Here is a 26,086-nt window from a genome sequence, read left to right as displayed (position 1 = left end):
CTTGTCAATAAACTATCAGATATAGTTCACCTTATATGTCATTGCTTTTAAGTTTGCTTAGAGAACGTGTTAACATAAGGGAAAATGACTAAGCTTTAACTAACTAAAGACAGAATTGACTTTCGCTCACAAACCATCACATTTTGGTTTCCTGACAGTCTAACTTTTTCTCCAGAATTCGCCATAACCTGCAGCATGCCTATAACTTATAAATGAACAGAAGGAAATCTACCCTAGACACCCACATTATATATACACAATGGAGCCTGACAACCATTTAGGCTCTAATAACCAAATCCAATGAAGCAGAATATAACAAAAGTGCACGCCATAAAACAAATTACCAGAATATATGCCAATATCAGTTACAAAAATGCTTAAAAGCACTTGAGCAATTCTCCGTAGTACTAATAGAGTAGTAGACTAAATTACTAATAGAGTAATAGTTCAAACTTCAAACAAAGAGAACGAGAACATGTTAACAACAAAAACTCAAAATGCCAACAAGATACATATCTACATGTTGGTCATGGTTCAAAAGTTGGAATGATCAATTTACTAATCTATTAATAAAATAAACTTTTAAATGAGTGCTAAAACAAATAACAGTATTTAAAGTTGGAAAGTTAGACATGAAGCAAATAATCATGGATGGGAGGGGACAAGAAAGCTTACCTTATTGAGCTCTGCAATTGAATTTTCAAAAGTGTTAAAATATCTAATCAAGTGATGAAACGTCACAGTACTTCTTCAGAGAAACCTGAAGAGCATTCCCTACTGACAGATATCAAATCGTTTTGATCCTTTCAATCGTCAGTTGGAACTAGATAGTATAGTCACTAGAAAAAATAAATATGAGACTGAACTAGAAGGACATAAACAAGTGAATGGAACTCACTAGATAAAAAGAGACTCTTTGATATTGAGAGGTGTGCAAGAGACCGAGAGTGAAGAAAAATGAGCTTTTATTTTATAGCCATCAAAATTTCATGTAGGAGAGGGTAAGAGTAGCCTTTTTTATTTTGTTCGTCGGTTTGCAATAATTCTCCACTTTCTTTCCAATCGAATCGCCGCCGGCACCAATTATCTCTGACAATATCGTGATTATAACATATCATTGAAATATCGCAATATATCAACAAATATCATCAATACTTGCACTGGTATTTATCCAAATTAGTATCGCGATATTTATATACTCATCTCTGAAATCTCAATATTTATCGTGATATTTTGTACTATACTATTATACTATCTATATATAACCGGGCCTCTGGGCCCACACTCAAGCGATCGTGGGGACCGACTATAACCAAAGTTTTAAGGTATATAAAGTTTTAAGGTAATAGACTTAAAATTCAACAAAGTGTTTGAAAGCGATTGAGAAAACTAATACCAACACCCCCGAAGAGAAAATGATGAGCGAGGGTGAAAAATCTTCTTCAGAGGAAATTGTGAATTCGGTGGAAGAAGCGGCGTTTCAGGGAACTAGAAGACTCGCCGTTGTCAATATGGGTCCCAAACCAGAATCCGTGAGTGAATTTATTAATTTGTTCCCCTTTTCTCTTCCTAATTAGTATTCTTATTGTTTTACATTAATTTTCTACTTGTTAGATTGTTGTTCGTAACATCTGCTTAGAAAAAGTGAATAAGATGGTTAAAAATTTCAACGCCCAAGTTAGAGAGAGAGAGAGAGACACGAATTTGGCGTTACCTTTGCCTTGAGATATATGATTGTTTAGATAAAGGTGTAATTTTTTCACAGTAGGGTAGTTCGAACACTGATTGGTGGATCATGGCTAATTTACTACTTCATTTTACTGAAATTTTTTTTTTTTTTTTTTTTTTTTTTTTTTTTTTGCATTGTAGTCTTCCTTCCTCTATGAGCTGCTGGGCAAATTTGTTCATGAAGAAGGTGGACAAATCTTGTCAATCTCTGTCTATCCACCAGATGTTGATAGCGATGATGAAGAAGAAACAAACAACAAAGATGGCGAAGACTATGAAGGATACTATGCAGTTGTGGAGTGTGATTCGGTTGCTACGGCAAGAGATATATACGCTTCTTTTGATGGCATGGATTACGGAAGGCCATCGGGTCATTGTGTGGATTTGCAATTTATCCCTGATGATATGGAGTTTGAATATCCTCCTTTTGATGTTACAACAAAGGTTTCGCCTAATCCTTATCATTATTTCAGTTCAATGTACCCATTTTTTTTTTATGATGCAAAGTGAGTTTAAGGGTTACATAATTTATTTAATAATAGCAAGTAAATCGCTGTGCCTTTTGTGGCAAGTTATGTTGGTCACGACTTTGGATTCTCAAACTTTTGGGATTTTACGACTTGATGTTCAGAGTGGGATAGTGTACTGTTGAATAATGTTGTTTACTTTTATTTTGGGTTGATTGTCAAGCTCATCTATTGATGACATTCTTTGTGGAAAAAGGGGAGATGTTAGCCCTTTGCCTTTATTTATGTTTATTTATGTTCATTAATAGGTATGGAAAGATGCTTTGTTTGGTTGATTTACCCATCGGGTAGTTCCGTTCCCATTTTTTCCAGTATTGGGTGGTTATACTGAAATGAGGAACTCCTTAATTATGAGACCAAGAAAAGTGGTTATTCTTGGACAGACAACACCTCCAGCAAATTATTGTACTTAAATCGTCCTATATTTCCATAGTCCAGAATATTACATTTCATTGATAATCTCTTTGACTGGAATCCCACTGATATCATTTGGGCAGCCTTGCCACAGAAAAAAGTAGACCGATATGATTTGTTTTTTGGCTCAATGATCACCATAATGATGGATGAAATTGTTGCGTGGGTGGCTAGAAGAGGACATGGACATTGCAAACAACATTTCCTTTTCAAGTTGAGTGTGATTTGGGTGCCTCTTCCATTTTGATGTATCCATGTAACAAGATTTTAAATTAGGTTTTTAATAATTCATTGTTCTGATATGCACAGAAACATGTTATCCCTACTAATTGAATTTGTGGTACTGAAAAAGAACTGGGCATGTGAGTAGACTGCTTTACTTTCTTGAACCGGTGGGAAAGGTTTGTTTTTGACCGAGGGATCTAATAAATTGTATTCATAAATGACAGGCATTATGCATTGTAAAAGTGTCGTACCTTAGAGATCTTTGCATGTCTACTATAGCTTACCGTGTGTGGGGTCAGCCAATTTAATTTGTCCATGAACGTAAAATACTGACAATTGCATTTGTTATTTCCTTTTTGTCCCTTCTGTTGCAGGAAATCGAAAGAAAACGTCATCAAAAGAAGTCTAACCTTCAGTCTCGGACTTTGCCGAATGTGGGGAAATGGACTTATCAGGAGGTTGGGGAATTCAAATTTAGTTTGCTCGTGTGTCTAAACTGAATCTATTTTGTAATGCTTTTGTCTGTGTGTTCACTACACTCCATCAGGATTAGCATGAATGAGTTAACATTCAGAAAACAACTACACGAGTACAGTCTCAACTATAAATTTGATGACAATTAGGAAACAATTTCAATGAATTAATCAACTTTTGCGGCCTTTGTGAAAGCATAGAAGACATAGCTTTACTTGACATTTTTAATTTCTTTGTTCATTTCACTTCTCTATTTCTCTCTTTTTTTTGTTTTGGTGAGACAAAAAACGAAATATTGGAAATGGGAAAGTCATACACCCACAATGAAATATTGGATCTTGTAGAGAGTATGGTTTAGCTTTTGTTTGTATACAAATTATTGCCACAACAACTACAATATCGGTCTTCTCAGTCTGTTCGTGAGTCCTGGAGTGACTAGGCTTAGTTTGTTGAGGATTTCTCATAATTAATTTAGGATCAATTGGTGTTTCTCCCTTTTGCGTATGGAATCTAGACAATATGTATAGGTCTATTTACAAGAACACGCCATAGTATAAAAATAATCCATGTCAGATACGTGTCCGTGTTAGACACATACACATTGTATGCGATATACGAAGTTTCGCGTGTCATACACTTCATATCTCTTGTGCATCTGTGTGTATGTGTGAATTATCTATAAATTAGGTTTCCACCAAGGCTCACTATGAAAGTATTTGCTTGACATTGCCAATTTTGCTATAACTATCAATTTAGGCGATTGTAATCGTTACAGGTCATTTAAAAGTAAAATAAAATAAAAATGTATCCATGTCATTTTAAAGTAAAAAAACTACACGGACACAAACAGTCACAGACACAGACACGTATCTGTGTCAATGAAAATTAACATAAATACTAACAATTGCATTTGTTAATTCCTTTTTGTCCCTTCTTTTGTAGGAAATCGAAATGGAACTTCTTCAGAGTGAGATTCGTGCGTGTGGAGAAATATACTAATGAGGAGGTTGGTGAATTCAAATTTTGTTTGCTCGTGTCTAAACTGAATCTATTTCTCTTATATGTGTTCACTATATATACTCCATCGGGATTAGCACGAATAAGTTAACATTCAAAAAACTACACTAGTACAGTCTCAACTGTTAATTTGATGACAATTAGGGAAAAAAAATCGATGAATTAATCAACTTGTGTTGCCTTTGTGAAAACATAGAAGACATAGCTTCACGTGACATCTTTAATTTCTTTTCTCATTTCATGTCTCTATTTCTTTCTTCTTTTTCTTTGGGTGAGACGAAAAACCAAATATTTGAAATGTGAAAGCATAGTTGTTACAATGTCACACACCCACAATGAAATATTGGATTTTGTAGAGCGTATGGTTCATCTTTTGTTTGTCTACAAATTATTGCTACAACAATGGTAAGATCGGTCTTCTCATAGTCTTAGTGAACAGTAGTCTAGGAGTGACTAGGCTGTCTGTTGAGGGTTTCTCATAATTTATTTAGGATCAATTGGTGTTTCTTCCCTGTGTATAGTAATTAGTAACTAGAGTACTAGACAACATGTATAGGTCTAATTTACATTGACATGCCATACTGTAAAAATAGTTTATGTAGAATACATTGTAGGAACCGTTATGGTTTTACCGAATGATTTACGAACCGCGAAAACCCATGCGCAGCGGAATAAAGGGTGTTCACGGTTTGGTTAGAAAATCATACCTTTAGATCGGCAAAGATAACTCTGAAAATCCAAGATGTATGAATTAGCAATCTCTTGATCTTCTGTTGTATTTCCATCCTTAGAATGGACGTTGTGTCAGCAACGATTTTCCAACCTCTTCTTTCTCTCTTGGCCTCTCTCACTCACAAAGTTAGAACCGATTTTGGATATATCTTTCTTTGAGCAAAACCTGAGTTTTTCTTGTGTAAAAAACGGCTAGAGAAAGAAATTTCTATTTATAGGCTACAACAGGGACCATTAGGAGAAATCAGGATTAGGTCTTTTACGGGTTTGGGCTTTCTATGTTCGCCCAGAACACACGGCCCAAGTCCGTCAACAAATAGCTTATTCCACTAAAAGTCATTGTTACACTGCCGCCTTAATCCCAAATTACGTGTTATATTTATGAGTTCCATATTATATGCTTGTTGATCTCCCTGTGTTCAAGATATCGAATGCCCGTTGATTAAGTCAAGTTACTGACAACTACATTAATCAACTTTTTATGTCCTTGAGTAGTACCACTCAACTTCATTGTCATGTCGGATTAAATTCACCTGCAGGGTTTACATGACAATCCTTATGAGCTCCTCAAGGGGACATCATCAGCCCGACTTCCCCGGGTCACGGATTTCTTCTATAATCAACAACACACCTTACATATAATGTCATTATCCAATCCATCGAGTTTGTTGATTCACAAATGAATCTCACTCATTGATGATTTAAAGCAATGTACAATGCACGCAAGTGCCCGTTATTATATCTGGATTAAGAGGACAAACATTTATAATAATAGAGGTGTTTGTTCTTTATATAGTCAGTATAAAGAGAAACAACCTCACTTGGTCCTGTTCAATACACACAAAGTGTCATAGTGTAATCTTGTAGTCAAGATAGACTAATACCAGATTATACTACAACCGTACCAATAGTTTGTCCAAATCCATTTAAGTTGTGAACGTTTATTTATACTTCGTAAAATATTGATGATATGATTTTCTGTGTCACACCATATCATCTACAATATAAAATATTAGACGCATGTATATAACTAATAACATATATAATATGCATAACATTTGCCCATATGATTCTCATTCAAAATATAAAGAACTAGAGTTAATACAAAAATAATACTTTTAGTATATAACCCTATCATATATATCCACGTGTCCGTGTCAGACACAACGTACACATGTTGTATGTGGTATACCCAATGAAACCAGCTTTGCTACTCCTCCCTATGATTCCCGTATCAGATCATGTGTACCCTTTTAGGGTACGTTCACAAATCAAAACAGTGAAAACACTACTTCTAACATCCCAGTCTTATAGAAGAAAAGCTAATAAGGAAAAAAACAATAGTGCATAGTTGAAAATATAGCCATGTAGTACTACATATTATTTTCTCCATGCGTTCTCCTGTATCTCTCCCTCTCATAGCAACAGTATTGGCTATTGGAATTTGGAATGGTCATATAATTAAATTAGACTACCAGTTCTTGAATGAATTGATTCATTTCTATATATCTAAACACCTTTAAGAGAGCGTGCCCGACTTAGCCGTTGTAGCTTGAGCCGCTAGCACATAGAAGCGTGGGCGAGCTAGCCGTGCACCTCGCTTTTCTCCTCAGCCCATTCGCCATCTGTCCTTTTTAGCTGCCTAACTCTAGCCGGCGTCCGTCCGGGTTTTCCCTCCAAATAGCACTCAACACCTACCTTCTCCTAGCTGCTCAACTCCGAGCCATCCTCCTCAGCTTCCACCGCCTGCTTCACCCAATCAAAAGAATACTCTGTAAAGCAAATTGATTCTTATCAAATCAAATCAATTCAATCATTATCGAATCAAATCAATTCAATCAATACTTTTGCTGTTCTTATCGAATAAACCCCCAACCATTTGCTTAGCGTCTTCTTCCCATCGTACCAATTTCTCCTTTTTCAATCGCTAACCCATCGTACCAATTTCTCCTTTTTCAATCGCTAAGAAGAAGCAGAAGAAAAAAGCTATTAATAAGAGGTGAGAAGCCTGCTTCTTTAATTACTTTTTATTATTTCATTGATTCTTTAATCTTTGTCAATTGGGAATGTTATTTTTTCCCCTGGATTCTTTTTTAATTGAGTTGGGTTCGAAAATTGGATCAAACCAATGTTTTTATTTTGTTAGCTAACTTGATGAATTGGATCAATCTCGTGTAGAAGAGAGGACTCCATTTATGATTAATTAGGTCTTCAATGACATATGTTAAGTGTTAGTTTGAAACATCAGTTAATTTCTTGAACGTTGGTCAACTATAGCTGACTCCAAGCAGTTTTTAAAGTACTTTTAATTTACTTTTGCATTACAAAGAAAGTTCTTCAAACCTGTTTCACTGGATGAGCTGGTAAGTGATTTAGAAAATTAGGAGTTGGATAATCTGTCATGGCTGTGTAAACAAATGCAGTATTTAGCCAACCCTTTAATGAATTCACATCAATGTAGTTCCTGTAACAAATGAGGCAAAAATAAGGAAAGCTCATAAATACAGGGAGTCAGAGAACTATATCTAGACTTAGGCAGTGATACGTAAATAAATTTCTTACTTGCATATTTTGAATGAATTTCTAAGCGACTCAACTCCACCTTTTTGTTGTGCTGTATTTTCAATTTCACTCCATGACCCTTTGATCACTTTGTAACAATTTTCGCTTACGCTCTGAAAGTGGCAACAACAAAATTAATTTATATCAAGAACTTAATTTATAATTATAAATGGCATACGAGGAAACTTTTTAAAATTTGTTTAACAGTCGTGGTTATCGATAGCATTGCTCTTAAGTGAAAAAAGATAGGATTATTGCTCATATATTTTACATATGCCGACATGCTGTTATTGGCATTCATGCTTTACTTTTAGAGCTGTAAATTTTAGTAAAACAAGTATGCAAGCACATACTATTTAGCTAAAATGTCTTGAAGCATTGCACATTATGAACAATTGACATATTCAAAGTTATTAACTGTGGTTGAAAATGCACTTCAGATTAGTGGATGAAATTGATCCAATGGTCTAATTATTGAATTGCATATAACTTAACTGGATTGCAATGAGGAGCTGTGAAACTCTTTTGATGCATGAATCTGTATAATAATGTTGTAACTGCTAAGTGCTAAGGTTATAGAGTTGTATATCCTCAAGCAATTCAAAAAGAAACGAACACATAAAACACAAAATGTACCTCAAAATCCTCTGTGATAATGTTGTTGAAGCTATATGGAGAAACAATGTCATCGAAATTAAGAATTGGAGATGAAGATGCTAAGGCTCCAATAGCTACAGGGGGGTACTTCAACCTAAACCATGCAGCTAACACTGCAAAACCACAATAAATTTAGCAACAAAGAAACCATTATTTAAAAGAAAAAAGAATTTCTGTTTGCAAAATGAACACTTACTTCCACCATAAGAACCTCCAAGAACAATCACTGGTGAATCTTCTGCATACCCAAGCGTACTTGAATTGGTATAAGCCACTTTTTTGTCACCACCAAAAGGAATTGATTTGCCATAAAATCTGTGCTGGATATCAATAAAACAGAATGCCTCTAAAGTTTAAACATCTATATACATTTTCTTTCTATAAAACAGGACTTACAAAAGAAAAAAAGTAATCTCCACTCTCAATAATGTTGTTGATCGGTGGAGGCTGATTTGTATGCGAGGAAGCCACCCTCTGATTATTGACGTAGTCATTTGGTTGTTGAGACACATTCCCCCGCTGTCCAGTTCCAGAACGTTATATCTGAGGTTAATGTGAACCTGGAAATGAATTGTAGTTTGGAGGTGGTACCTCTGCCTGTTGAACCCTAATTTGATGCTGAATTTCTGACACTCTAGGCTTAGATGTTACACACTCTAGATGTGCATCAAGTTCACATGCGTTGCACCGATAAAGCCACTACTTTCATCCTAGTTTTTAGCATATATTACAAGATAAGCCTTTGGTTTGATAGGGAGGGTTATATGTGAGTTTAAGAGGATGAGAGTGACTTTGGTGTTTGACGGAGGGGGGCATGGAAGCACAGAGGATATGGAGGACAAGGTCACAAGAGCTGCAGTAGTCGTAGAAGCCCTTGACATGTTCCCAACATGCATCACATATAGTTAGTGCTCTTTCTAGGTAGGAGGGTCGTGAGAGGTAGGGTAGTAAGCTTTGTTGGAGTAAATGTGTGGGTAAAAAAGTTTGCAAGTGGGTTGGTAGCGCTTGGAGGATGAGGGCATGGTTGGGATCTGCAGGGTGGTTAATATGTTGGGGTATTTGAGAGCATTGGATATGGAGGATATAATTGCAAGCCTTGCAAGTGTAGAACCATTCAGAGGGTTTAAGGCTGCATCCTGTACAAGAAGATAAGTTTGGAGAAGGTTGCTGGATGTTGGAGAGTTCTAATGGATGTTCATGGCTGAAATGTTCAATGGATTGGTCATAGTTTAGCTTCCCCATCCTTTTTTGTTTCTCTTAGATAGAGTTGAGCACAACGGAGACCTTGATCCCTTGAATCTATATGTTCTCACAAGATGGTTGATTCTAACATGTTAGGTTCAAGTTGATTTTTTTTTCTTCAAGGTAACCAAATATTTTGTATTAATCAAGAAAAGAAAAATTCAGTGAAATCCTTAGGCGTGCAACTGTGCAAGTTGACCATACTGTTACTGTCAATGTCGATGTTGCATACTCTGCATCATTAATTCTGGTTGGGAATAATCTTCAGCTTAACAAGGGGCGATAAATGACAGTTAATATATGTAGTGATTGACCCTACGTTGTCCTAGCTTCTCAACTCCGACCCATCCTTCTCAACGTCCACCATCGAAAATTTGATCAAAGTGAGTTTATGTAGAATATTATCAGAATACTTACAAACTGTAGCATTCTCAGGAAATTTGTAGAAGTTACTCTTCACAAATAAAAGTTACTAAATTAGAATTTGTTACTCTAGAATAATTTGATCATAAGGAGATTTACTTTCGGTATCCGTTTGCATAGTACCCACCTTAGGAGCCACTTATCTTCAGGCACATCTACATTCTATTGTCGTAGAAGAATTTCTAATGCAAGAATCTTAGAGAACGTTTGATGTTATGTATTTACAAGTCGATCAGGGGATGCAATGCTTGATTATGAAAACATCATAAGGTTTAGGTAGGCAATAAAAAAAAAAAAAAAGGACTAGCCCGTATTTTAATATTGACTTGCATGTTAAATGTCACTCTCTTCCTGCCGCCTTGAACTTAGGTATAGTAAACTACCAGTCGTGTTGTTTGTTGGAAGTCTTTATTTTTAAAATTGTGTAGCAGCACCTTCCCAGTATATACCTATTACAATGTGAAGTTTGTGGGTTATGGTTGCTTTCATATCATTTTCGTCTTAAAGGCTTAACACTTAAGGGTAAGATGTCCTCGTTAACTCACTTGACCTTTGGGACTTTAGGACACTCTAGCCTTAACTTTGACTTCCAGCTTTCAGTTTAGAAATAATAGGTGTTAGTGGACTTATTTAGTATTTCAATAGTATTTTTATTCGGCTAGCTCAAGTTTATGTCTACGTAGTTATTTACAAACGGTATTCGTTGGTGACACACTAATCACCCTACTTGACAACTATAATTATTTATAATAATAAAATTAAATAAATTCGCTTCTGTCAAAGAGTTTTATAAACAAATCTAAATTATACGTTATCTCCGTCCATTAGTTTATAGTTATGATGATTAGTAATATGGTTAGCTGCGGCTAGACTTTTTAATAATCTCCAAGCCCATGAACTTTCATAGAGTAAACTACCCGTCATGTTGTTTGTTGAAAGTCTTCATTTTTAGAACTGTGTAGCAGCCCCTTCCCAATATATACCTGTTACAATGTGACGTTTGTAGGGTTATAGTTAGCTTCATACCCTTTTCATCTTAAAGTTTCAACGCTTAAGGGTAATATGTTCCCGTGAACTCACTTGAAAAGACAAGCTACAACTAAGATTTTAACATTCAGTAGGTGCATCAAACTTTTTCTTTCTATACTGCTTATATATGTATGAAACATATTCATTGCGTCATTTATTAACACTAATTTGAAGTCTTCCGATTACCTAATTTCTACATTGCTAATAGATTGATCACATGTTTTTCTTTCAGTTCTATATCTCACTATATTAGTTAAGTCGCCGACCTTGCTTGTTTTTTTAATTTTTTTTGGATTTCCTTGAAGAATAAGAAGAAATAAGGTTAGACTTTACAACAACTTCAGTCTTTTATTTTCTGATTGTCCAATTGTCCAGGACTTATAATTTAATTTACTATCAAAATATGTTATGAAATGAGTGTGAAATGTTTATGAAGGTTTTCAGATGTGTTGCTCAGATTGACGTTGATTTATTTTTTTTATGATTTTTTTAAGTGTAAAAGGAATAGGATGATAGTAGACAATTTCGTCTAACTGCTTCAACACAATTTTCTTCATACGAGGTTCATCGAGCAATTCCTATTTGTAGTATTCGTTCGTGAGCCCCCAAAGCAACCTACTTGACAGCTATAACTATATACTAAACTATATATAATAATCAAATTAAATAAATTCACTTCTGTCAAAAAGTATTATAAACAAATCAACTTATTTGGACCTTCTACATAATTGCTCAAGTATATGTTTTCTTCCTCCATTAGTTTATAATTATCATTATTAGTAATTTGGTTAGCTACGTGTAGATTTTTTTAATAATATCCAAGCCATTGTGGGATTTCAGAACTTTCAACTCTACTAAAGTTTGGCTTCCCGATTACTCTTGACAGTTGTGCGATTGAGGCTTTAAGTAGTTATAACTTTTAAATTGAATTTATGGCTATAAATACGACTGTTGGCCGAGTTGTCTATATCATGTGCAGTGTTCTAAAAAACGGCCTAGGCGGTGCCTAGCCGTACTGATTTTCACCCTAAACGGTTGATAAAACAGTGGACCTTTTAATCGGGACTAGGCGGCGGATTAATCGGTCTAGGCGGGCTGGACGGTTTAGAAGGTCCAGTTTGTTTTTGGCCCAATTTACAAGCCCAATTAAATTTAAAATCCTACAGGCCCAATTTAAATTTAGTTAAAAAAAAAAACCCGATAGGGCTTTAGAAACAAACAATCGGGTTCTCTTCTTCAACAAAAGATCAACTGCTGCTCTTCTTCTTCTTCTTCTTTTTGGTGCTGCTGCTCTTTTTCTTCAACAAACAATTCTGTCAGTATGTATTTCTTCTCTAAGTTCTCTCCAATTCTGCTCTTTTTTTTTTTTTTTTTTTTCTTAAACAATCCTCACAAGTAAACCATGGCGCAACTAACGAATCTGTATCCACTGTTCCATGATTGTTGATGGAACAGTGTGATGTGCGCCACTATTCTTTGTTTTTAGCAAGTGTACGTACTACACTACCACTGTGTTTGTTTGCTTCTGTTTGTCACTTGTCCTTTTCTCATGTCTTATATTTATTAGTCTCGATCTTGTTGCAATATTTGATTTCAAATGTTTAAAGTTTGAACTTGAGTCAGTAGTACGTAGCTTGTTTTTTTGTGGAAGTTTTTGAAATTTTTGAAATAGACAGCAAGACTTCAATCACAAATCATGCATTAAGCTAATCTAGGCATCTAGCTCCTAGTTTAGCAGTTTCCACTAAAATACAATCACTAGAATACTAGATTTTCAACTTGTAGACTTCATTTATTTTATACATACTTATTTGATTCATTTATTTTATATATACCTATTTTATACAGTTCAATGGCGGGAAATACGGGAAATGTGGTTTTCTTCAAGGCCCAATGCCACCGTGTCCGATCTCGATAATCTTTTGAAACGGGATTCCAATGATGTTGGTTGGGAGTATGGGAAGTTGTTTAAGAAAGATAGCCTAGATAAATGGAAGTGTAAGTTGTGTGGAAAAGAGTTCAGTGGAGGTGTTTATAGAATAAAGCTACACATAGCGAACATTAGAGGACAAATAACTCCATGCTCAAAGTCTACCGATGAAAATAAAGCCAAGTGTAAAGCCGCATTGGATGAAGTGAAAAAGAAGAAAAGTAATAAAGAGAAGCAACAACAAGAAGTGAGAAGAAGTTCACATTACTGATGAAGCAGATGAAGAGGTAGTGTCAAGGAAAAGGCCACACTCTCTCGGGCCTATGGATAAGTTTGCTTCTACTATCAGTCCTAGATCTTCAATTGATGCAAATAAGAAGATGTGGCAACAAAATATCAATGATGCACTTTGGAAAGAAAGGACACATGATGTGCATCGATATTTAGCTCGATGGGTTTATGAAAATGGTGTTGCATTTCATGCTACAGATAATGATAGCTTCAGAAGATTTGTTGAAACAGTTGATCAATTTGGTCCGGGATATCAGCCTCCAAGCCAATACCAATTGAGGGAGCTATTGTTGAAAGAAGAATATGAGTGAACTACAGACACACTCAAGAAGCAAAATGAGGAGTGGGCTAAGAATGGTTGTTCTGTTATGACCGACGCTTGGACTGATCGGAAAAGAAGAAGCATCATGAACTTATGTGTCAATTGCAAGGAAGGTACGACTTTTCTTTCTTCATATGAAGCTTCGGATGATGCACACACCGGAGATTTCATCTTTAAATATGTTGACAAGTGTATTGAAGATATTGGGCCACAATGTGTAGTACAAGTTGTGACGGACAATGCCTCGAACAATATGGCTGCGGCAAATTTGATGAAGATAAAGAGACCTCACATATTTTGGAGTTCATGTGCCACTCACACAATGAACCTTATGCTTGAAGGAATCGGTAAGTTGTCTAGGTTCAAAGGAGTGATTGATAAAGCAAAGGCCTTCACTATATGTATTTATTCACATCATAACACTTTGTCAATGATGAGGAGAGCTATGAAGAAAAGAGACAGTGTGTGGCCAGGAGTCACTAGATTTGCAACTGCATTCCTAACTTTGCAAAGTTTGATGGACAAAAAAGAAAAGTTAAGGAAAATGTTTACTAGTGATGATTGGGAGAAGTCCAAATGGTCCAAGATTGTGAAGGGGAAAACGGCGTATTCTATTGTTCTAAGTATGACATTTTGGAATGGAGTAACACTTTGCTTGAAAGTGTTTGCTCCTTTAGTGAAGGTACTTCGCCTTGTTGATGGGGATCGAAAGCCATCAATGCCTTTTTTTACATGGTGAATTGTTGCAAGCAAAGGAGGAGATTAAAGAGGCATTCAAGAATGTGGAGGATAACTACAAACCCATTCTTAATATTATTAAGGATAAAGGCGATGGTCGGCTTGATGGTCTATTACATTTGGCGGCCTACTTTTTAAATCGTTACTTCCTCTTCAAAAATTCAGACATTAAAGATGATCCATGTGTCAATGATGCCTTTTTCACATGTGTTGAGAAGTTCTTCGTCGATGACTTTGATATGCAAGATCGTGTCTCCAATGTCGAGTTGATGAAGTATAAGAACAAAGAGGGTGAGTTTGGAAGAGCCTTAGCTGGGGCGGGATGTGCCAAGAATGATGCTAATTATGATCCGGGTAAGACCGTAAGAGTGTAAGACTATATGTTATTAGATAAATAGTATTTCCTAGTTATTCATTTGCATTATGTGTTATTAAATTATTAATTAATACTAACTTGTGCTATATATATATTGTGTGTGCTTATCTATTGACTAGTTGAATGGTGGTCCAACTATGGCACTCTTACACCCGACTTGCAAAAAATGGCTTAAAAAATACTCTCATTGACTACTAGTTCATCGGAATGCGAGAGAAATTGGAGCACTTTTGAGGGGGTATGTACTGAGTACTGACTATGACATATATAGTGTGGATGTGTGGTTAACTAATTGGATCGCTTAAAAGTGTACTAACATTTTTTCAAACTTCTCTTTTATGTAGATACATACAAAGAAAAGGAATAGACTAGATACAGAGAGATTGAACAATCTAGTCTATGTCCAATTCAATGCTAGGATCATCAACAAGAATAGAAGGTAAAAGGAAAAAGAGGTAGATGTACTACTAGCTAGTGAAGCTAGTACTGCACAAGGATGGATTGTTAATGGTAGGGATGATGATGATGAAGAAATTGCACCCGGTTCGGGAGTTACTTGGGGAATGGTTGGAGAAGCATCCGGAGCGGATGATGTCTTAGAGCCTCGAAGAAGTGCTAGAAATGTTGAAGTTAGAGAGCTCCATGAAGAGGATTTTGTATCAGATGAGGACACCGAGGATGAAGGAGAACATGACTATGAGTTTGAATCCGATGAAGAGATCGTGTTAGAGAGATATGGAGAGGAAGAGTAGTTAGACAAATAGTGGAATATTTCCACCCTTTTGTTAGAGCACTACTTGCTGCATTTGTTTTGCAGCATTTGTTTTGCATTTTTGCTAAGTGTATTTTTGTTAATTTGGTTTGTTACTCTATTTTGCCAAGTTTATTTGACTATTTGAGTATTTCAGATGGTAGACTCTATGAGTCTGTACAATTTGAATGAAGTATTCAATTTATGATGTTTGTTAGTTTCAAGTGGTAGACTCTATCTATGTATTTCAGGGGAATTTGTGTGTTTTGTGAATATAGACGAGGCATTCATGTCGAATTCAACCGGCAAAAGGAAAATATTGATTTCATTAAAAGTAGTTCATCCCATTGCAATAAATTCATGTAGTTTACCATACAATACAATTACATAAAAAACAATCACTTCAACCAACAGAAACAGATGAAAGAAAGAAGAAAAACGGTGACCCATTTTTCCATTTTGTTTCGCCTTTTCAATTCCAACAACTTTGATATCAAGCTAAGTCTTGAGGTCTTGCCAGGTATCAAATAGCCTGTTCTATCCAGAGAAAAAAAAAATTAATTATACATATATATATATTTAAATAAATAAATAATTAATTAATTAAATAAAACCGCCTAGCGCCTAGCCCGTCTAGCCGCCGCCTAGAAGGCCTAGGCGCTAGGCGCTCCCCTACCGTCCGACTACCGCCTAGTGTTTTTTAGAACATTGATCATGTGATGATATATAATCATAATTATTCCACCCAAAAATGTATGTCAAGCTATGAAATTTATTGCTTTTCGTTTTTGCAGTTATCTTTTTTTGTTCCAACTAAATTGTTAGCAACAACATATCTATAAACTATAAGGAGGTCTTAACCTTTGTTAACCTATTTTTAAGCTTCTTAAATTGTGTTGTTTCGTTAATAATTGCCCATCCTCTGTGTTAAATGGTATTATTATCGCCAACATAAGTTTCCAACTGAAATAGTCTGGTCAATATCGTGACTTCGTATGAAAATATTTAAGGAATGTTTATGTTTGATAAATGAGCATATTAAACTCTAACAAACAATGGTATCTTCCACGGTGTACTACCAATATCTGTTATTTATTTGTTACACTCAAGAGGATTTCACTAGAAACTGGAAATCAGGAGGTCAATACTTGCAGATTAAGCTTGACATGACAATTGTGGGGATGATAATATTTTTTCACACAAGTTTTGAATGCTTAGCAATTAACACAGACATTGTACGGCAACAGTAACCAGTAAATATGGTTTGTGGCAAACGTTTGGAATGTCCAAATGCGCCTATGTTGATGTATTTAGCTCCATTTATGCATCATCCATAATTGGTTCATTACTTCATAGTCAATTTCACTCTGCTGTTCGTAGTAGACAGGTATTGCTTTCACGGTTTTGTCTACGTCTATTAGAAACAGTACTTTTTCGCTTAGCTGTTTTTAAGTGCAAGACTCAAGATTGACAGTGAAACAGAAGGTAGCAAAAGAGGTCCACAAAGAAAACTTATTGACAACTTAAAGTCTTCTTATACTGGTTATACTAGCTAAGTGGAACGTGTATCAAGGTGTTTAGATGTGTACCTCAGACTGATGTCGATTTGTTTTTTATGGTTTTTTTAGGTGTAAAAAGAAAGGGATGATAGTAGAGGATTTCGTCTGACTGCTCCAGCTCAAATTTCTTGATACAACTTTCATCAATAATTTCCTGTTTGTATGTAGTCCCCAACTATCTTCCTATCTTTCTTCAAATATGATGTTATATTTCTATGCTATTTTGCTATCGTATCACTTTAAACACTGTTAGGCGTTATGATTTGTTCTCCCGTACAAGCAGCTTCTACCGTTATTCATTTTTTTCATTGTATCTAACCCCATACACATTTCAACATCATCCGTATTACATGGCTTACATGCATGTATATTGAATACACTGGATAGGCAGTCATACAATAATTCGTTGTTTTATTACTTAAATTGTTTATTAGCAGGTCTAAACATGCTGTCAATGTTTGATAATGTCTACACGCCTTTATATAACTTGTGAATTTTATCAACATTGTAGTGGTTTGTTGTCTATAGTACTTACAATTAGTTACTCATCAATTTCCCTTTATTTTATCATCGTGCCAGACATGCTGGCATATGATCTTTGGCCCCTGCATTTTGGCCCATTTAGCTTTATTAAGATCACTAATAGCAGCTTAATGAAAGTTCATGCGATGAATGACCCCTTTTATAAATATGGGGTTCTATTGACCTCCTTAACGTCTACTTCATCTACAATATATTCGTTTATAGTTAAGTTTTTACAATAGGATTCTATCTGACTAGGGCAGGGATCTGGTCGGATATGGCTATATCGGAATCCGAATAATTTCACAGTATCCGAATTCGAACCCGAACCCGATTATATCTGAAATTTAATATCCGAACCCGACTAGATAACACTAAAAATTCAAAAAAAAAACCCAAAAATTATATCTAAACCAGAACCGACATACCCGAATCTGAATCCGACCCGAATACATTAACGGATATGAAAATCGTTCCGAACCTGATGCATTCAGTAATTAGGTCAGGTCGGATTCGGGTCTACCCGACCCGCCCTATATCTGACTAATCTACTCATATTTAACTCTTTTAGGTGGTTTCACATGAATCCGACCTAACCGTTTATGTATTCGACCTGCTAATATGAGTAGGTCCACTGTTGTTAGGAGTTTTCTAACAAAGTACCAACAACTGATCACGCTTTGCTAGTATTCCATAGGTTTTTTTTTTTTTTTAAATGTTAATATATCTTAAATTATTTGTGCAATTAATTTTTGGTACATAAAAATTAAATCATTGTTACATCGTTAAGGTTGACATAAGATTGGAAAAAATATTCGTGTTTTAATTCTGTATAACCTAATATTATCTATTTTTATATAGTTTAATATAGCTACAACGTATTTTCTGTCAAACTAACTTAGGTTAACCCTATTTCTTATAATGCCCCCCCCCCCCTAATTTTGTTATTTTTTATAATTGTTTTATTAACTATTTACAAGGCTATACCTTGATCAGTTTATTAATTTAAGTTATATAATGAATAATAGTTATCAATTTGGATTAACACTGCAGTCAGAAAATATGTTATTCTGTATTTAACTTCAATGGGTAACCTGCCTATTAGCTTAGCACAAAATTCACTCCTTTTGACCTTAACTCCTAATCATATAAATATTTTTAAGAAAATTATATTGGTTGGAGTTAGACGCATTACCTGGTCCATTTCGTCATACACATGGTAATTTGTTACTTAAAATTCTATTGTGTTCTTTGTCTTGCTTCAATCTTAACTTCATAGTCTCCATGACTATTTTTTCTAATCAGTTAACAATACGAGCTTTATACACAAGCTGAGTATGTGATGATTGTACAGATGGTATAGTATTGACTTTAACTATATTAGAAGATAGCTCATTATATCCTGTTAGGACAACAGTAATATCTTAAAGTTGGTCAACATGGTGATAAAAGAGAGGTGTCTGATGCTAATGGACGTGCTTTGGTGTTTACTGTTGTATTCTCCGGTTGTAATCATATTTCTCTGATTAGCTCAAGTGTTGCTTCCATCTGGTCTGATGATCATTAGCTTCTCTATGTGTTTTCCCAAATACTTAACGTGTATTTTTCATGAAAACCAACTTCTTCTTTTTAAATCACTAAGAAGAAAAAAAGAAAAAGAAGAAAGAAAGCAAGTCCCAAGAGCTCATAAGCCTGTTTTTCCTGCTTTTTTCCGTCATTTTTTTTTTTTTTTTTAATGGGGTTTGAAAATTGGATCAAATGGACTTTATAGATAATATTATCAGAATACTTACCAACTGTAGCATTCTCAGGAAATTTGTAAAAGTTACTCTTCACAAACAAAAGTGACTGAAGCAGAATTCGTTACTCGAGAATAATTTGATCATCAGGAGATTTACTTTGGGTGTCCGTTTGCGTAATACCCACTTTAGGAGTCAGTCATCTTTAGGAACATCTACATTCTATTGTCGTTGAAGAATTTCTAATGCAAGAATCTTATAGGAAGTTTGATGCTCTGTATTCACAAGTCGAGGAGGGAATGTGATTCTTGATTATGAAAACATCATAAGGCTTAGGTAGGTAATTAAAAAAAAAAGGACTAGCCCGTATTTTAATATTGACTTGCGTGTTAAATGTCACGCTCTTGCTACCGCCTTGAACTTAGGTAGAGTGAACTGTCGGTCGTGTTGTTTGTTGGGAGTCTTTATTTTTAGAACTGGATAGCAGCCCCATCCCAGTATATACCTATTACAATGTGAAGTTTGTTGGTTATGGTTGGCTTCATAGCCTTATCGTCTTAAAGTCTTAACGCTTAAGCGTAAGATGTCCCCGTCAACTCATTTGAAAAGACAAGCTACAACTAAGATTTCAACATTCAGTATTGAAATTCTCAAAGAGGGGCTATAGAGAGGTATATTGACCTCTTGAACCTTAGGACACTCTAGCAGATTGATGGATGCTTCAGCTTTGTAAAATTGTTTTGTTTGAGAATTGGAAAAAACCAATTTCTACATATTGTCGACTGATTAATATTGCGAGCTCACAATTTAATTTCTATCGAGTCTCCAACTTTGATACTTGGAGTGCGATACAATCAAAGCCTTCTCAAAACTCTTTCCATGCAACCTTTTAATCCATAGTGAAAATAAAATGTATTAAGAATGTCATTTTTAAAGCTTTTTTATATCAATTATATAATTGTGATTATGTATGTATTTTTGCTCAGGCCATTGCGGCAAATTTTAGCATTAACTTCTACTCTTCTTACAGTAGACATTATGCGCGATTTTAATATTTGAGATAGTTTTGCACTGCACTTTTATTACTGCGTCAAACTTCTTCTCTCTATAGTACTTATATATGTATGAAACATATTTATAGCGTCCTTTATTAACACTAATTTGAAGTCCTCCGATTATCTAATTTCTCCATAGCTAATGGATTGATCACACGTTTTTCTTTTGGTTCTACATCCCACTATACTAGCTAAATCGTTGACCTTGTTTGCTTTTTGACTCTTTCTTGGATTTCCTTGAAGAAGAAGAAGAAATTAGGTTAGACTTTACAACAACTTCAGTCCTTTATTTTCTGATTGTCCCAGGCTTATAATTTAATTTACTATCAAAATATGCTATGAAATGAGTGTGGAATGTTTATGAAGGTCTTTAGATGCGTTGCTTAGATTGACGTTGATTTTTTTTTTTTTTTATGGTTTTTTTTAGGTGTAAAAAGAATAGGATGATAGTAGACAATTTCGTCCAACTACTTGAGCACAATTTTCTTCATGCGAGTTTCATCGAGAAATTCCTATTTGCTAGGTCAATTTTTGATGTACCACTTCACAATCTTACCACTTTACAGTGTTATCATGGTTTTGATTTTTAGGATTATTCATTATGTTAATTTTTTATTTGTACAAGAAAGTGTAGAATATCACTTTAAGCTTTAATCGCCTGCTCGACCTTGGTTTTATGACCAAATTTGGATTGGTGTTTTTATATAGTATCCAGATTGTATTTGACTTTGGTTACCAAATGTGGTTGAGCTCATTGTTGATTTATATGTACCGTTTTGTCATTATACTTTAGTCATACCTTAGGTTACAGTTTAATTACCACAACATGTTTTAATACATGTCCAGCTAGATGTTTTCTCACCACACCAAAAGGAATTGGGCAAAATACTCTTACAGTTTTGCTCGATACAATAAAAATTAATGGGTCCCTTTGATCAATTGGGGGATGACCAGCTTTGTTTATTAAGAATCATGCAATAAGATCGAACGTGGTTTAACTTTGAGTTGAAGGTTTCAGTTTGGGAATAATAGGTGTTATTTGATTTAGTTAATATTTCAATAGTATTTTTGTTCCACTACCTCAAGTTTATGTCTACGTAATTATTTACAGACAGTAGTCGTTCGTGACACCCGAAGCAACCTACTTGACAGCTATAACTATATATAGTAATCAAATTAAATCAATTCAGTTCTGTCAAAAATTATTTTAAACAAATCAACTCATTTAGACCCTACGCATAATTGCTCAAATATACATTTTCTCCCTCCATTACTTTATAATTATGATTATTAGTGATTTGGTTAGCTACGTGTAGACTTTTTCATAATATCCAAGTCATTGTGGGATTTTGGAACTTTCAACTCTACTAAAGTTTGGGTTCCCGTTTAGTCTTGACAATTGTGCGATTTAGGCTTTGAGTGGTTATAACTGTTAAATCAAATTTATGCCTATAAATATGACTGTTGCCAGAGCTGTCTATATCATATGATGATGTATAAGCATAATTATTCCATCCAAAAGTGTATATCAAGCTATGAAATCTATTGCTTTTCGTTTTTTCAATTATCTTTTTTTGCTCCAACTAAATTGTTAGCAACAACATATTTATAAACTATAAAGAGGTCTTAACCTTTGTTAACCTACTTTTAAGCTTCTTAAATCGTTTTGTTTCGTTAATAAATTGCCCGTCCTCTTTGTGTTAAATGGTATTACTATCGCCAACATAAGTTTCCGACTGGAATAGTCTGTTTAATATCGTGCCTTTGTATGAAAATATTCAAGGGATGTTTATGTTTGATAAATGCCCATATTAAACTCTAACAAACAATGGTATCTTCCAGGGCGTACTACCAATATGTTGTGCGACATTCTTTTGTAATAAAATAATTGGGTATTTAGTTTAGTTTGATAATTTTAGTGTGTCTGACATAAACATTTACCGTGTTTTACCCATCCAACTACCTTTGGCCCTAACTATTTTCCTAGCTAGGGTTTAGGGTTTATTAGAAGGTCTAAATATGTTGCCAATGTTTGATAATGTCTCTGCTTCTTTATATAACTTGGGAATTTTATCAACATTGTATCGGTTTGTTGACTATAGTACTTGCAATTAGTTACTCATCAATTTGACTTTATTTTATTACAATGCAATACAATGCAAGACATAGCAGGATATGATCTTTGTTCGCTGCATCTTGCCCATTTAGCTTTATTAAGATCAATGCTAGCAGATTAATACAAATTCATGCGATGAATGGCTTTTTTTTTATAAATTGTGCTTTATTTCTTTGGTGAACTCTCCTATGTAATTTAGCCTCATTATTTTATCACTTAGTTTTTTTGTACCTAGATTTGTTATTATTTGCGTGCATGCCTCTATTGTATTGTCATCAAGAATTTGAAATTCATTTTCAAAAAATATGTCTACCTTCTGAATATTGTCAGAGAATACAAAGAGGAGTTCACTTTGTAGAATGGAAAGATGCAAACGAACGTTACATAGTCGGCATGGATTTGGCTATATTTTGCAGCATGTAAAGGATCAACATTGACTGATGCTGGGGATGCGCTCTCTGCTATGTACATTCCGTGTAATGAATATGGCTCTCTTAATCCCCTCCAAGTTGTATGTGGAGCTGCCCATACTATAATTGTTGCTTATAGTGGGTATGGGCTTTGGGCATCGGGAACAAGGAGTGGTGGTCTTGGAAGTGATAATCCAGCTAACAGTTATGCTCCCTACAGTGTGCTGTGGCTAACAGTGGATGAGGATTTCCAGGATGTTTTGGAATTTGCTGGTGAAGAGACAAGAATACAAGATGAAAAACCACGACGGTTGGCAGAGATAGATAAAAAAATTATCTTTGCCCATGGAAGATATTTAGCATCTTCGATCCAATTTCACTCTAACTGAGCGCTATGCTAGCATACTACATGACTCTATAAAGTTTCTTTGTGACTCATACAAATTTTTATACTACAACAGGAAGTGTGTTCGTTGTGTGTTTTTTTCCGCGTGATACCTAAGAAATTTGTCAAGATATTATTTTCTTTGGCTATGTTGTGTTTGTTTTTTTTAAATCTTATTCAAACTGTTTTTTATATAAAATTAACAACTACAAAAGCGTCAACAAAAACGTTTCATTTTTTAATGCCACTTATATACAAGCTAACCATAACCACCTAGTCTATATATTAATATTAAAGCTCTCACAAGGGGTATTTTTCTAGCTCTCTTAAAATTATATGTCATCAACTCTTATTAAAATGGGAATTCCTCTTCTATTGAAAAGAAAAATTCTAGCACTTCTAATTAAAACGGGAACCACTCCTATTATAATGGGAATTCCTCTCCTATTGAAAAAGAAAAATATAACACTTCTAATTAAAACGAGAATCTTTTTCCTATTAAAAACGGGAATCACACTTCTAAATTAAAATGGGATCCCTCCTCTAATTAAAAAAGGGATTCATTCTCCTATTATAATGAGAATTCCTCTCCTGTTGAAAAAGAAAAATATAGCACTTCTTAATTAAAATGGGAATTACACTTCTAAATTAAAATGGGATCCCTCAAATTAAAACAATTTATTGGGAAATTAAAACAGTCACAAGAGGTATTTTTCTAGCTCTCTTAAAATTCCACATCATAATTCCTATTAAAACGGGAATTTCTCTCCTATTGAAAAGATAAAATTCTAACACTTCTAATTAAAACGGGAATCATTATCTTATTATAATAGAAATTTCTCTCCTATTGAAAAAGAAAAATTTAGCACTTCTAATTAAAATGGGAAACCTTCTCATATTAAAAACGGAAATCACACTTTTAAATTAAAACGAGTTTTTAAAACTTAATTAAAACAATTTGTTGAGAAAGTAAAACGGTTTTTAAAGTCTTGATTAAAACAATTTGTTAGGAAATTAAAACAGGTTAGTGACGAAAACAGGAATCATGATTTGTTAGAAAATTTCTATATGTATAGTTATCATTGTTGAGCAAGTTTTTATGATTTATCATATATATTATATTTATAGATATTAAACTCTCGCATAAACGTACCAAAGCTAATTACGACTCGAAATAGCTTTCGACTGAATACTTAATTATCTAAAAAATAGGGGCATGACAGATCCAATTAAGCCTATCCAAACGCATCAAAATGACCCATGTTTCTGGCAACATTGGGTATACCTCAGTTTCGCAGTGTCAGACACTTTGGCTGTGTTTGGTTCAAGAAATTTAAATTCATGGAAATTCATCTATAGTTATGTAAATGGGGAGGGAGCAGAGATGCGCAAAAATAGGAAGCGAAAATGGTAATCGTTGGGTAGGAAGTCATAAAATCCGAGATATTTCCTTCTAGGGGTATCGTAATTAGGGAAAACAACTTGATTTCTGAAAAAATGGTGTTCACTTTCCTTAAATGGAAGGAGCATATAGGGTAACTTCCCCTTCTCCAGTTCCAACTTTGGTCTTCATCATCTTCAGTGTTCTTCACCCTCTTCATTTTCCAGGAATTTAGATTCCACGAACCAAACACAGCTTTCTACGTATCCGTTTCGGATCACACTCATTTGTATCATGTAATTTCGGTATAGATGAATTATCTATAAATTATAAATTAGGTTTCTGCCAAGGCTCACTATGAAAAGTATTTGCTTGACATGACCAATTTTACTATAACTATTAACTTAGGCTTAATCAAATTACAGGTCATTTAAAAGTAAAATGAAATAAAAAATGTATTTGTGTCTTTTTAAAGTAAAAAAAACTACACGAATACAGACAAACATATCTGTGTCAATGTAAATTAGGTACATTTGAATTATCTATAAACTAAGGTTTCGACCAAGGCAATATGAAAGTATTTGCATGACATGGCCAACTTTACTTTTAACTATTAACATAGGCATAATTCAAATTAGAAACCATTTTTGAAAAAAGTGGCGCTTTGCCGTTTCGGTAATTAATCCTATAAAAAAACTTGAGAAAAGCGGAGGAAAAACTTTTGTGGAGAACATAAATATTTTCATGCTTGAATATTTGGGTATCTCTAAAGGATTGAAATTTCCCATATTGTTCTATGAGTGTCACCCGCAACCAGAAAAGGTCTTTTGTATTCTGTTATATTTTCAGGTTTCTACTTACTATATTGTTTATGTGCCTTCTGCAGTTTCTCGCGTCTCTGACAGAGTTTGACCGTGAATATTTGAAGTCAGGATGTTAGGGAGTGATAAGCTGTCATTGACCGTGAATATTTGAAGTCGGAGATGATGTTAAGGAGTGATGAAGCTGTCATTGGAAAGTGACAAAAAGGTTTAAGTATTGCATGCTCAGCGTATAAATTGCAATGGCTGATACAGTGTTAGTATGAAGTTCTCATCCTGGTAGTGTGCTTTTAGAGTCTAGTATGTATAAATAACTCTGCAATGTTGGATCAACGGCTTGACAATCAAACCAATCATATCAGCGTTGGATCATTTTAAGATTGGGTTTATTAACTATTATGGTTTATTATAAATGACTATTCTCGTTGTTGCTGCTTTCACAAGTGATTTGCTACCATTAAGATTTGACTTCAAAAGCTTTCCGCCCTAATATATATCTAATCAAAATCCCCAGAAAGTCTTCTAATTGTAATGTAAAAATGAAAACTTCTCAACTGCCGCTTCCGAGTAACACAAGACTTTTTTATGCTTGGTAAGTTTATCTATTGTATATCAACTTAACAAAACAAAGCTGCTTTCTGACTCACGGCTGGGATGCGT

The 26,086-nt window shown here is 34.6% G+C and overlaps 4 protein-coding genes across 11 annotated transcripts; 2 read left to right on the top strand and 2 right to left on the bottom strand.

Moving 5' to 3' along the window:
• Positions 1–1,344: 1,344 nt before the first annotated feature.
• LOC147497859 (uncharacterized) lies at positions 1,345–25,822 on the top strand. Of its 8 annotated transcripts, XR_015195279.1 has the most exons (7): positions 1,345–1,532; positions 1,870–2,172; positions 3,269–3,352; positions 4,311–4,374; positions 12,879–14,665; positions 14,807–14,925; positions 15,032–15,668. XR_015195279.1 is itself a non-coding variant. In XM_086560168.1 (5 exons), exons 1-4 carry the CDS (start codon positions 1,416–1,418, stop codon positions 4,365–4,367), a joined length of 561 nt encoding a protein of 186 aa, XP_086416294.1. In that variant the 5' UTR covers positions 1,345–1,415; the 3' UTR covers positions 4,368–4,374; positions 25,492–25,822. The 8 variants fall into 8 exon arrangements, 5 of the variants coding, with proteins under 5 accessions (XP_086416294.1, XP_086416297.1, XP_086416293.1 ...); XR_015195277.1 differs by lacking the exons at positions 12,879–14,665; positions 14,807–14,925; positions 15,032–15,668 and adding exons at positions 17,067–17,157; positions 22,760–23,322; XR_015195278.1 differs by lacking the exons at positions 12,879–14,665; positions 14,807–14,925; positions 15,032–15,668 and adding exons at positions 17,067–17,157; positions 20,741–21,053.
• LOC147497862 (uncharacterized) lies at positions 6,822–9,045 on the bottom strand. Its single transcript, XM_086563032.1, has 7 exons — positions 9,025–9,045; positions 8,733–8,855; positions 8,533–8,656; positions 8,316–8,449; positions 7,680–7,792; positions 7,461–7,581; positions 6,822–6,863 (listed from the first exon to the last, which is right to left on the bottom strand). Exons 1-7 carry the CDS (start codon positions 9,043–9,045, stop codon positions 6,822–6,824), a joined length of 678 nt encoding a protein of 225 aa, XP_086419158.1.
• LOC147497861 (protein VACUOLELESS GAMETOPHYTES-like) lies at positions 8,497–9,578 on the bottom strand. Its single transcript, XM_086560172.1, has one exon. It carries the CDS (start codon positions 9,576–9,578, stop codon positions 9,054–9,056), a length of 525 nt encoding a protein of 174 aa, XP_086416298.1. The 3' UTR covers positions 8,497–9,053.
• On the top strand, positions 13,620–15,439 carry LOC147497860 (uncharacterized). Its single transcript, XM_086563031.1, has 4 exons — positions 13,620–14,255; positions 14,329–14,673; positions 15,032–15,126; positions 15,202–15,439. The coding sequence occupies exons 1-4, from the start codon at positions 13,620–13,622 to the stop codon at positions 15,437–15,439; spliced, it is 1,314 nt and encodes a 437-aa protein (XP_086419157.1).
• Positions 25,823–26,086: the final 264 nt, after the last annotated feature.

The sequence above is a fragment of the Coptis chinensis genome, chromosome 5 (genome assembly GCF_015680905.1).
Source record: "Coptis chinensis isolate HL-2020 chromosome 5, ASM1568090v1, whole genome shotgun sequence".
Classification (NCBI taxonomy): domain Eukaryota; kingdom Viridiplantae; phylum Streptophyta; class Magnoliopsida; order Ranunculales; family Ranunculaceae; genus Coptis; species Coptis chinensis.
Note: the sequence above shows the minus strand (reverse complement) of the source record. Positions and strands in the feature narration are given on the sequence as shown.

Bases quoted from the DNA above. Each gene is read 5' to 3' on its own strand.
- LOC147497862 (XM_086563032.1), bottom strand. From the start codon at position 9,045: ATGAAAGTAGTGGCTTTATCG. The intron at 8,657-8,732 runs GTAAGTCCTGTT...ATTGATATCCAG, and splicing joins GAGATTACTTTTTTTCTTTT to CACAGATTTTATGGCAAATC. The intron at 6,864-7,460 runs GTTTGAAGAACT...TGGGTGAAGCAG, and splicing joins CAGCTCATCCAGTGAAACAG to GCGGTGGAAGCTGAGGAGGA.
- LOC147497859 (XM_086560168.1), top strand. From the start codon at position 1,416: ATGATGAGCGAGGGTGAAAAATCTTCTTCAGAGGAAATTGTGAATTCG. The intron at 2,173-3,268 runs GTTTCGCCTAAT...CTTCTGTTGCAG, and splicing joins CTTTTGATGTTACAACAAAG to GAAATCGAAAGAAAACGTCA. The intron at 3,353-4,310 runs GTTGGGGAATTC...CTTCTTTTGTAG, and splicing joins GGAAATGGACTTATCAGGAG to GAAATCGAAATGGAACTTCT.
- LOC147497861 (XM_086560172.1), bottom strand. From the start codon at position 9,578: ATGGGGAAGCTAAACTATGACCAATCCATTGAACATTTCAGCCATGAA.
- LOC147497860 (XM_086563031.1), top strand. From the start codon at position 13,620: ATGACCGACGCTTGGACTGATCGGAAAAGAAGAAGCATCATGAACTTA. The intron at 14,256-14,328 runs GTACTTCGCCTT...TTGCAAGCAAAG, and splicing joins TGTTTGCTCCTTTAGTGAAG to GAGGAGATTAAAGAGGCATT. The intron at 15,127-15,201 runs GTAAAAGGAAAA...TGTTAATGGTAG, and splicing joins ATCATCAACAAGAATAGAAG to GGATGATGATGATGAAGAAA.